A 12773-nucleotide genomic window follows, 5' to 3' on the forward strand; every position below is an offset into this window, starting at 1 on the left:
TAGGAACAACAACAGCCATCATTCTTATATCACTAATGACACTTGTAGGTATAGCTAATATTATTTTGTAAGCTATAATACATTTTAGGCAATTATAAGCTATACTTAACAGTAGGAAGTAGGGCCAATAATAGTTGTTCACTTATTACAATCTTAAATAGATGTTATTAAAAACTTAATATAACAACTTGTGTAAGAAATTTTTTTTTTATTAATCATGATTTTTTATCAGAGATTCTTGAAATCCACGCGATACTGGGGGGCGTGGCTTCCACAGATTATGCGATCTCGTTGGGCCTATGTTGGGTATTTGTACATATGTGTTGTAGGCTACACAACCAAAAACACTTAGAGGGCCTTCGTTGGCAGATTGTTGAATTTCACTGTTGGCAGCAGAACGTAAAATCAATGTTGGGCCTATGTTGGGTATTTGTACATATGTGTTGTAGGCTACACAACAGAAAGCCACAGTAGGGCCTTCGTTGGCCGGTTGTCACCAATCACTGTTGGAAAACTATAACAAAATATATGTTGGGCCTACGTTGGGTATTTGTACAGATGTCCTGTAGGCTAGACAACAAAAGCCACAGTAGGGCCTTCGTTGGCAGGTTATCACCAATCACAGTTGGGAAAATAAAACAAAATATATGTTGGGCCTATGTTGGGTATTTGTACATATGTGTTGTAAGCTACACAACCAAAAACACTTAAAGGGCCTTCGTTGGCAGATTGTTGAATTTCACTGTTGGCAGCAGAACGTAAAATGAATGTTGGGCCTATGTTGGGTATTTGTACATATGTGTTGTAGGCTACACAACAGAAAGCCACAGTAGGGCCTTCGTTGGCCGGTTGTCACCAATCACTGTTGGAAAACTATAACAAAATATATGTTGGGCCTACGTTGGGTATTTGTACAGATGTCCTGTAGGCTACACAACCAAAAGCCACAGTAGGGCCTTCGTTGGCAGGTTATCACCAATCACTGTTGGGAAAATAATACAAAATATATGTTGGGCCTATGTTGGGTATTTGTACATATGTATTGTAGGCTACACAACCAAAAACACTTAAAGGGCCTTCGTTGGCAGATTGTTGAATTTCACTGTTGGCAGCAGAACGTAAAATCAATGTTGGGCCTATGTTGAGTACTTGTATAGATGTTCTGTAGACTACACAACCAAAAGCCACTGTAGGGCCTTCGTTGGCAGGTTATCACCAATCACTGTTGGGAAAATAATACAAAATATATGTTGGGCCTATGTTGGGTATTTGTACATATGTATTGTAGGCTACACAACCAAAAACACTTAAAGGGCCTTCGTTGGCAGATTGTTGAATTTCACTGTTGGCAGCAGAACGTAAAATCAATGTTGGGCCTATGTTGAGTACTTGTATAGATGTTCTGTAGACTACACAACCAAAAGCCACTGTAGGGCCTTCGTTGGCCGGTTGTCACCAATCACTGTTGGAAAACTATAACAAAATATATGTTGGGCCTACGTTGGGTATTTGTACAGATGTCCTGTAGGCTAGACAACCAAAAGCCACAGTAGGGCCTTCGTTGGCAGGTTATCACCAATCACAGTTGGGAAAATAAAACAAAATATATGTTGGGCCTATGTTGGGTATTTGTACATATGTGTTGTAGGCTACACAACCAAAAACACTTAAAGGGCCTTCGTTGGCAGATTGTTGAATTTCACTGTTGGCAGCAGAACGTAAAATCAATGTTGGGCCTATGTTGGGTATTTGTACATATGTGTTGTAGGCTACACAACAGAAAGCCACAGTAGGGCCTTCGTTGACTGGTTGTCACCAATCACTGTTGGAAAACTATAACAAAATATATGTTGGGCCTATGTCGGGTATTTGTACAGATGTCCTGTAGGCTACACAACCAAAAGCCACAGTAGGGCCTTCGTTGGCAGGTTATCACCAATCACTGTTGGGAAAAGAATACAAAATATATGTTGGACCTATGTTGGGTATTTGTACAGATGTCCTGTAGGCTACACAACCAAAAGCCATAGTAGGGCCTTCGTTGACTGGTTGTCACCAATCACTGTTGGAAAACTATAACAAAATATATGTTGGGCCTATGTTGGGTATTTGTACATATGTGTTGTAGGCTACACAACCAAAAACACTTAAAGGGCCTTCGTTGGCAGATTGTTGAATTTCACTGTTGGCAGCAGAACGTAAAATCAATGTTGGGCCTATGTTGGGTATTTGTACATATGTGTTGTAGGCTACACAACAGAAAGCCACTTCGTTGACTGGTTGTCACCAATCACTGTTGGAAAACTATAACAAAATATATGTTGGGCCTATGTTGGGTATTTGTACAGATGTCCTGTAGGCTACACAACCAAAAGCCACAGTAGGGCCTTCGTTGGCAGGTTATCACCAATCACTGTTGGGAAAAGAATACAAAATATATGTTGGGCCTATGTTGGGTATTTGTACAGATGTCCTGTAGGCTACACAACCAAAAGCCACAGTAGGGCCTTCGTTGACTGGTTGTCACCAATCACTGTTGGAAAACTATAACAAAATATATGTTGGGCCTATGTTGGGTATTTGTACTGATGTCCTGTAGGCTACACAACCAAAAGCCGCAGTAGGGCCTTCGTTGGCAGGTTATCACCAATCACAGTTGGGAAAATAAAATAAAATATATGTTGGGCCTATGGTGGGTATTTGTACAGATGTCCTGTAGGCTACACAACCAAAAGCCACAGTAGGGCCTTCGTTGGTCTGTTGTCACCAATCACTGTTGGAAAACTATAACAAAATATATGTTGGGCCTATGTTGGGTATTTGTACAGATGTCCTGTAGGCTAGACAACCAAAAGCCACAGTAGGGCCTTCGTTGGCAGGTTATCACCAATCACAGTTGGGAAAATAAAACAAAATATATGTTGGGCCTATGTTGGGTATTTGTACATATGTGTTGTAGGCTACACAACAGAAAGCCACAGTAGGGCCTTCGTTGACTGGTTGTCACCAATCACTGTTGGAAAACTATAACAAAATATATGTTGGGCCTATGTTGGGTATTTGTACAGATGTCCTGTAGGCTACACAACCAAAAGCCACAGTAGGGCCTTCGTTGGCAGGTTATCACCAATCACTGTTGGGAAAATAATACAAAATATATGTTGGGCCTATGTTGGGTATTTGTACATATGTATTGTAGGCTACACAACCAAAAAGACTTAAAGGGCCTTCGTTGGCAGATTGTTGAATTTCACTGTTGGCAGCAGAACGTAAAATCAATGTTGGGCCTATGTTGAGTACTTGTATAGATGTTCTGTAGACTACACAACCAAAAGCCACTGTAGGGCCTTCGTTGGCAGGTTATCACCAATCACTGTTGGGAAAATAAAACAAAATATTTGTTGGGCCTATGTTGGGTATTTGTACATATGTGTTGTAGGCTACACAACCAAAAACACTCAAAGGGCCTTCGTTGGCAGATTGTTGAATTTCACTGTTGGCAGCAGAACGTAAAATCAATGTTGGGTCTATGTTGAGTATTTGTATAGATGTTCTGTAGGCTACACAACAAAAAGCCGCAGTAGGGCCTTCGTTGGCATTTTACTGTTGGCGGCGGAACGTAAAATTTATGTTGGGCCATTGTTGGCTCTTCGTTCGGAATTTTAGTGTAGGAATTTACGATTGGCTTTTTGTAGGCCCTTTGTTGGGATTTTCTCACACCATTCCCCGACAGTTTACCAACCGTTGGCAATCGTTGGCCAACGGAGTGTGCTACTAGGGTACCTATACCATGGTTGAGAAGGTGCTGGCGGAACTGATTCCTTATAGATACAAGTTTGGGGGTTTCAACGTTGTTTTAGGAACGGAAAGTATATGTTAATGTGCAAATTATATTCATCAGAATTCAGTAATAGTAATGGACATTGAAATTACTATGTAGTAAGTATTCATGTGTGCTGTAGGATGTACATAAAAAAATGTTTAAATAATTTTCGTAAAAAATGTTAATCGTTTTTAAATATATCTGGTTTTTTTAGAAAAAACGTTTAATTTTAAATTTATTGTTTTTTTTTTAATTAAATATTTAATTTGAATAAGTAATAAATTACCTACTAATATTATAAAGGCGAAAGTTTGTTTGGATGTATGGTTGTAAGGATGTTTGTTACTCTTTCACGCAAAAATTACTGAACAGATTTTAATGAAACTTTACAATAATATAGCTTATATATCAGAATAACACAGACCGACTTTAAAACGGGGGAGGTGTTATGTTCGTTTTTTATGTTCAACGATTACTCCACCGTTTGTAAACGTTTTTTCAAAATTTTTCTTTTGGTATAATTATAGGGTATCATCTCAATTTGGTATTATATTCACAAAAGTGGTGATCTGATGAAGGATCCATAAGTAATCGAGGGAGCTCCTCAAAATTTATAGGAAAACATGTGGTGACTTCGGTTTCGTGAGAAGTATTCTAAGCATATGCTACAAAAAAGTAAGATTTTGCACCGAGGTATACCTGGTATACGGTGGTTCGGAAGGTGCTGAGAGAACTCCTGATTCTTTATAGATACAAGTTTGGGAGTTTCGGCGTTGTTTTAAGAACGGAAAGCATATCCTACTATGCAAATTACATTCATCATCATCATCATCACTACCATAATACTATACCATGCATCGTCCCATGATTATGAGCCTATTATGACCCTGTTATTGGTACTTTTCATAGTCTTTTGGATCGAGACTCGAATTTGTCAAGCGATAATTTAAAAAAAATCTATACTTTAATATTATAAACCTGAAGAGTATGTTTGCTTGAACGCGCTAATCTCAGGAACTACAGGTCCGATTTAAAAACTTATTTCAGTGTTAGATTGCTCATTTATCGAATAAGGCTATATATTATAACGTTAACCTAATACGACCGAAGAAACTCAGGAAAATGTGGGAAAAACGGGGGAAATATTAGACAGGGTTTATCTCACGAACTACTGGAGCAATTTTTAAAAAAAAATTAATACTTTGTTTAGTTATAATAATTTTTTAACTTGAACAAAAAACTATAAATCCAAGTAATATTGTCAAAAAGAATTTGGTTTCATTTATCATCACATAATTGTTTTTATATCAATAAAAGACACATGTATTAACTAAAACAAATTCCACCATTTGTTTATAAAAATGTATAAACAAATGGACTATTTCGATGCTTTTAAAAAAAAAAAATTCTTAACTTTATGCTCAAAGAGAATATAATCACTACGTGTTTATGCTCTTGAAAATATTATGATTTTTATAAACAATTTTTTTTCTAAATAACAATATTTCGTCGTATCCTACGAATAACGACGATGCCCTGGTCACTATGACTTTTTATTTTTATTGCAAAATCGAAATCGGCAGCTCATTATCTATAACCTTCAGTGTAAAAAATAGTAAAAAGTTAATTTTAATAACTTTTTACAAAAATCTGTCCTAAGACGAACGAGTGACATTTTCCAAAAATTGCCACTTTTAATCGACTTGATGACTAACATTCGTGTTTGTTGGCAGTGCATGGCGCGCGCTCTATACGACAACATCGCGGAGTCGCCGGACGAGCTGGCGTTCCGGCGCGGCGACCTGCTCACAGTCCTCGAGCAGAACACCGGCGGCAGCGAGGGCTGGTGGCTGTGCTCGCTGAGGGGCAGACAGGTTGGTCATCCTTCAAGGAGCATCTGTATATTATTATAGGATAACGGAAAAGTAAAGTCGTGGCAGAAGATCTGCTTCTTGAAACAATATGCTCGATTAACCAGTAAATAAACCGGTCGAAAACGTGAGAGTTATGCAAGGATAACTCTCACGTTTTCCACCGGTTTCTACACGTTGTGCTACAGATAGTAACAGGAGAATACAAACTTGCAGATGGCATATTGATCAACAATTCCCATGATTGATGTTAAACGTCATACAGCTGCGTAAAATTGGAGTTTAGGCACTTCGCGCTTCTAGTCACTCTGGGAATGAACTGGAGCCATAGCATTAACTACTACCTGAAGCTTAACTAATATTGTCACCAATGTCATCAATATAAACTTGTCGTTTCCAGGGAATATGTCCGGGCAACCGTCTGCGGATAGTGGCGGGTGTGTTCGACGCCAGCGCGCTGCGGCGGCGGGCGCGCACGCCTGCGCCCGTCGCGCACCAGCCCATGCCCGCGCAACAGTCACCAGCTTTTACCAAAGTAAGTTTAATCATAGGAGAATTAACACCGTCTATCTATGCTGTTCAAAGACAAAGATATCCATGTTCAATAAACAAAATGAGACGAAGCACTGGGCACAGAAGGACACCTGTACGATAGGTACTGCTCATATCGTACAATTGCAATTTACAATGTTATTTTTGTGTGATGATGTTTGCATCGTCATAATCACGTACCTAACTCATCTTCCCAAAATAATTCTAATAGAAAGTCTCTATTCCAGATCGAAGAATGTTCACACTACGACGTGCCGCGCGCGCCGATGCCGGTGCAGCGTATAGGCACGTACGACTGCCCAAAGCCAGCCGCGGATTGGTACGATGCGCCGCGAGCTCCGAGGCCAGCAAGCGCAGACTCCGCCTGCAGTGGCACGGGGTCTCTGACGTCAGCTACTTCCAGCGCTTCAGCCAATTCTGGGAGTTCAGCACATTCGGCACATTCGATGCACTCCGCGCACTCGGGGCACTCAGCAATATCGACGTCCAGCATGTACGATGTTCCTCGATCCAGAGCGCTGCCGCTACCGTGTGATGCGGCTTTGGAAGCATTAGAGCGATTACAGGTTAGATTTTTACATTGGCTTACAGTAAACTGTTATGCAAGTCTTAAAGAAAGTAAACATGAAGCAGTCTTTTCCTATCCTATTAAATATTATTATGTCATTGCTATTAGGCGATAATCTTAATCAACACACTTTCCATAGCTGGTAACTAAAGTCTGGCATCCTTCAAATCAGGAGGAAGTTATTGCTATGGAAGGTGCACCCAATCAGATCATTCTCCATAGCTAGTCACAATATCATTATGTATATCTTTTGAAACTTCTGCGTCCTTTAGGAGGAAGCATCAGCGGCAGTTTCCCGTCTGCTCTCCTACGTGTGCCCCGGGTGGCGGCGGCGCGGCGCACTGCGGGCTCGCGCGCTCGACGTGCGTGTAGCGGGCGCGCGGCTGCGTGCGGCGTTGCACGACCTAGCTGTGTTCGCGGATGCCACGCTGGCCAATGCGCACGATGCGCAAGACAAAGGTAAAGACTAAACACAGATAGAACCATGGCAGCACCCTTACTTTGTACACATGTACCTCGTTGCTCTAGTAATTAGCAAATGAATTTTGTGTTCGAATTCGAATTGAAGTGAATGTTCCCAATTCTTCCTCTGATGTTTTGTAACTTGTAAGTAATTAATCATTGATATGATGCGCGCGTTTTTTTTTTTGCTGAAGGCAGGTCAAGTAGCCCTGATGTCACTGCGACCCTTAGGAATTAGGATCTTTTGTGACTCGGTATGCGCGATGATGCGCGTATAGTAGGTACTCGTCATTGCAATCGAATAAAGACGGATCCGATGTTTTAAAACGTTTAACCAACAAATCCGCAAATAAGAACTATAGGAGCATAAAGTTTTCATGCCATTAAAATATACCTATTTAAGAAAGCGTTACCAGTTGCATTCATCAAAGGATGGTGGTGAATGTCCGATAAGAATCAAGATCAGGTTTTGGCTATCATTTTATCAGTAGACTTTTTTTAGAACAGTGACCCAACACAAAATCTGTAAGTTGCAGAGTACGAAAGTGGGACGTAAATAAATAAGCACGATATATCTCCCAAAATAAATATAACAGATGATAAGAGTTAGGAGTTAGGACCCATATAGGACACAAAAAAGATAAAAATTGTGATAAGTACCAAAGAAAATAATAATATCAATCCAATCTTTTCCAGGTATCGCAGTAAAATTAAGGCCACTAGTGAAAGCGTTAAAGGACGCGGAGAGAATAACCCACGAAGCCACCAGCGCGTTGGACGCAGGCGACTGGGCACCAGAGCGGCTGGAGAGAGACAGGGAGCCGACTGACGGGACACAAGATGCTCTGGATCAGCTGGTGGCCTGCGCCAGGTCACTGACTGAAGACGTGAGGAGGGCCGCTTCGTTCATACATGGAAACGCTTCGCTGCTGTTTAGGTTGGTATTTCATGATACTCCATGGTATTAAGGTAAGTATATAGAACATTCAAAAGAAATTGACTGTTTACAATGCTATCTTGCTGTAATATTTTAGTTTTGAGAGCGTTTCTAACGTGTAGGATAAGTATGAACCAGCTCACTGCTCACAACACCATATTATAATTATGTTTTTAAGAAAAAAGTTTTTCTTCATTGTTCAAAGAGTGTAGGTACTTTACGATATTTTAAACGAATAAAAATGTCTAATTAGTAATTACTGTTAAATTTAAACTATTCTGAAAACAATATGAAATAAAGCGAATCTTCCTGCATGGTCCTTTGTTAAATCATTATACGACGAAAAAACCTCAATTTCCCCAGTCAACATAAAGTAGGTATAATTATATACCTAATATAGGTATACCAATTACCCACTACTTCACTAGTCAAACTGCCTCTGGTGGTCACTTAATCTAGCACCTTGAATCCCTCACAGGCGAGCAGTAACAGTCCCGGAGCACGAGTGGACGGAGGAGTACGACTACGTGCGCTTGGAGTCGCGGTCGGCGGTGGGCAGACGGAACGCGGAGATCAGAGCCGCGCTGCCCGACAAGCTGCGCGCGTCGTTTGATGCGCTGGTGCGGGATGCTGATCATGCGGGAGAGGTTAGTTTATAATTTTATCAATATTAGTGAAAATTTTTGGGTTCCGAATTTGCTGCTAAAGTTGATCACACCGTTTGTTGTCCGCACCGTACACGCCGTACACGTGGAACGCATCGCATTTTACAGGAAATGCGGCGTGGACGGTGCGGACGAACGTGCGTGGTTTCACATCATTTCATACAACGAAGTCTAAATTTGGCGCCGCGTACGAGACGTGCGTGCTGAATGATAAATGTGCGATTACCTTAAATCGCAAATATGGATATTATGGAAGTGGAAAAAACCTTTTATATTGTTAAACTACTTAAATGAAATTCCTGGTTAGCTTCAAAATTCAATATAAAAAGTAACATCAGTCAGAAGACCTTGATCAGGTCTACTGTTAAATAAACAAGCCAATACGTTTTATTGCACATGCTTAGGCAGAAAAATCTAGAAGCTACTCTAGACGAAACGCAAGCTCGCCGAATACGAGTTTTGAAACTGGAAAAAATATTGGGAATATCCAGTTTTTTACTCAACTATCCCTTTACTTAAATCCTGCATCTTCTTTCAGGTCAGCGCAGTAGCAGCAGCCACAAGACTGCCGCCCGACGATCGCCAGCTGGCAGCATTTTACGCGGCGCAGACCGCCACTTATGGGGCTCATTTGTCAACCGCAGTCGAGGCCTTCCTCAAGACCATAGAGATGGGCCAACCTCCAGATGTGTTCCTAGCGCACGGGAAATTCGTCGTGTTGAGCGCGCACAGAATAGTCCATGTTGGAGATACTGTTCATAGGTCAGTACCTACATATTTTTTATATTTGAGCGTTGGAACTTGGATAGATTGACATAGAGCAGAGGACGGTTCATGACGGTTGAGTAAGCGCTCTAATGATTCTTGTTCCTTTCCGTAATCCATACGTTATTGACTCCAAAGGCGGTAAACGGTTTCCTTTAGAGTTATAGAAACTAAACCAATTTCATTTCAACAGTTCAACACCCTGAACGATCAGCCATTTTAACGTCATGTTTCTTTTGCAGGAGCGCCCAGCACGCTGGCTTAAAAACAAAAGTATTACGGTGTTCCGACGCGCTGTCGGAAGCCTTAGCAGCAACAGTGGCGAAGACGAAGGCCGCCGCGCTACAGTTCCCGTGCGCTGTCGCCGCAGCAGAAATGGCGTCCTCCGCACGGAACCTCGCAGCACGGGCGACAGATCTTCGCCGAACTTTAGTCCATGCTGCGGAACCACCCGAAGCGTTGATGACCCCTGCTACAACGGTACCCCCGTCTTCAGCGCATACCCCTTTAACGCCGTTGACCCCTATGACCCCTCACGCACACAACGGCACGACGTCGCTGCCTGTACTATAAAACTGTGAATGTAACGAATCAGTTATTGTTGCTTATTGTTGTTAAGCTAGGCTTGCTTGAGACAGTTAATGAGACTGAGTTCTCGGTAGGTATCCCTCAAGTTGAAAATGAAATTGAGGTGATATCTCTTTCCTTCTCATTTAGATCTAGCGTGGGACAGAGATGGAAAACTGCCTCCGTCTACAAAAAACCAGTGCTACAATTTTGTAATGATAGTGCAAGATCAAGATGCAAAATAGAATAATCTAGTTCACTACTATACAAATATAGAAAGTAGCCTGTGCTTGTTCGGTATAGATAACAATCTAAAATAGTTTAGGATAAAAAATGGAGTGAGACAAAGGCTAGGGTTCAAACGTAGCCTTTTACTATTAGACGGCATTTCCATTTCGAAATTTTGTACTTAAATCATATTTTAAGCTATTTAGGGATTTGAAAAATGTTTATTCGTATAAGTATGGGACGTATGGCAGGAAGGTCCCGAGATTCAGGAGTTAGAACTTATGTTGTGATCTTACACATGAATTTCTTGATTTATGGCTACCATTTTGACGGTTTAACTTTTAAAAATAAAATTTTGTCATTTTGACAGTTCAGCTTTTTAAATTTTATAAATGCAACTGTCAAAATCAAAGTTGGTGGCCTACCTTGCCCATAAAGTTAATATACGGTACCTAATCTTGCCCTGTCGTTCCCTAATGTGCAGGAAGCTTTTAGCTCCTAGACTCTAGAGGCCGGCCGGTTCAGATTTATTTTAATTCGAAGTTTCTTTGAGAATGATCCTTATGACTTTAGTATCAAGGTTCTATGTGATGTAAAATAATTTTGGACGGGCTGTGCCTCAATACTTCGCGGTATTTGACCAAAGAAAACTGATTGGATCACAAACTGACACTTAAATTGTTTATTTTTTGCTGAGACTTCCAGTTGTTCAAATTTTAAGCGTAGGTACTCATTATTAGTATTGGACTTTTTTCCATATCAATATATTAATTTTGAGAACAATAAATTTTTGCACATATTTTAAATAGCGCTCAAGTTATAGCATGATTGATGCTGTACCTGATATTATGGCCTAACACTGCAGACAAAGCCAATTTAGAAATGTGTTCATGTATTTACAAACAAATATATATAATACAAATTCAGTTTCTTATATTCAAAATGTGACTACTTCTTTGGACATGTTAATGATATTGATTACCTGTAATAGCTCTTCCTTAATAATAAAATAAAACCTAAAAATCAAAGCTACCTGTAATATATGTATTTTTTTTAAATAACTATCACTGCTCTAAAGCGGTTATAACCGGTTTTAACCAGTTTTACGCTCACTTCTTAAGTTCCTCTGTAAGTAAATTTTTCGGATTTTTCAGCGGCGTTTCTTAACATTTACTCACTGGATGCTCATAGGCCGCAATGAGTTGAGTTATCCGTCCAGTTTTGTACAATTTTGCAGGTTTTGGGTGTTAGATTGATGTTTTGGATTAGTTTGAAACTTGAACATGAAATGTGCTAGCAAGTAGCATAATATTGTTTGTGATGTTTGATAATATTTACGTATTATGAATTATGGATACGACTGTCGTATTAGGAATTTGAGACTTGACGTTGGTTTTCCTGTTTTTTTCCCGTATAGCGAATTGACATTTGTCTTGTTACCGTTCAAATCAGGAAAACCACCGCCAGATACCTATGCGCCAAAAACAGGTAAGGTTTTCATTGTTGTTTAAATCAAAACATGAAACAACTTTTTACCGACTTAATGCCGAGTAACGAAGTAATTTTACCTACTTGATTAAAAATAAGTGTAACTAACTATCTATGTTCCTTGTTTAGGCTATGTCGCTAGCTCAAAAATACAATGAAAATAATGACCACTAAGCATTTTAACACCTGATAGGGATGCTCAAGTTGAAGCAAATTTTTCGACTTTGTAAATACTTAGGTACCTAAGTATGTGTTGCTTGTCTAAATGTATTTAAATGTATTTTATTCATTGAGTTACTAAAATAATATTGTTTACAATATTTTATTACATAAGCTTTCTAAAACCGCAACTCTACATTCCTATTCTTCTTTTTTACCAAACTTTATTAAAACATAAATAGTAAACTAAGTAATTACAATAATCTGTGTTTTTGAGATGATGCTTATTTTAGTAACTTAATGTATACCTACTTAACTGTTTTTTAATAATATTATGTCATCAAACTATGTAACTATAACAGAATACTCAGATAATGTAGACCTAATAAATCTCCATCGATCGATATAGAGACAGAAACAGTTTGGTTATCTATCGCCCAATTTCTAAGGTTTTTTAGACAAGTTTATCTTTTATTTCAATAGCATTATTGGTTTGTTATCTTTGTTAGCCTATCAAAAGCGCTATACTTAGGGGCTGTTTCACCTGTGGTTTTACCACTTCCTGATATGTGTCGGATAGGCTATCCACCACTTGATTTAACATACAGAGTATAGAGAATCTGTCAAAATATAAGTTGTGGATAGTCTATTCGGCACTTTATCAGGAAGTGGTGAAACAGGCCCTTAG

At 39.7% G+C, this 12773-nt stretch overlaps 1 protein-coding gene across 4 annotated transcripts in view; it reads left to right on the forward strand.

The window, feature by feature from the left end:
• Positions 1 to 11370, forward strand: part of LOC121739513 (breast cancer anti-estrogen resistance protein 1) — a 120980-nt gene extending 109610 nt beyond the window's left edge. For all 4 annotated transcript variants that reach the window (XM_042132012.1, XM_042132014.1, XM_042132015.1 and 1 more), the window contains exons 2-9: positions 5557 to 5697; positions 6095 to 6229; positions 6474 to 6812; positions 7087 to 7273; positions 7973 to 8213; positions 8692 to 8860; positions 9417 to 9640; positions 9886 to 11370. In XM_042132012.1, the coding sequence (XP_041987946.1) occupies positions 5557 to 5697; positions 6095 to 6229; positions 6474 to 6812; positions 7087 to 7273; positions 7973 to 8213; positions 8692 to 8860; positions 9417 to 9640; positions 9886 to 10216 (1767 nt within the window). In that variant the 3' untranslated portion in view covers positions 10217 to 11370. The remainder of the gene's footprint in view (positions 1 to 5556; positions 5698 to 6094; positions 6230 to 6473; positions 6813 to 7086; positions 7274 to 7972; positions 8214 to 8691; positions 8861 to 9416; positions 9641 to 9885) is intronic.
• Positions 11371 to 12773: the final 1403 nt, after the last annotated feature.

The sequence above is a fragment of the Aricia agestis genome, chromosome Z (assembly GCF_905147365.1).
Source record: "Aricia agestis chromosome Z, ilAriAges1.1, whole genome shotgun sequence".
Lineage (NCBI taxonomy): Eukaryota > Metazoa > Arthropoda > Insecta > Lepidoptera > Lycaenidae > Aricia > Aricia agestis.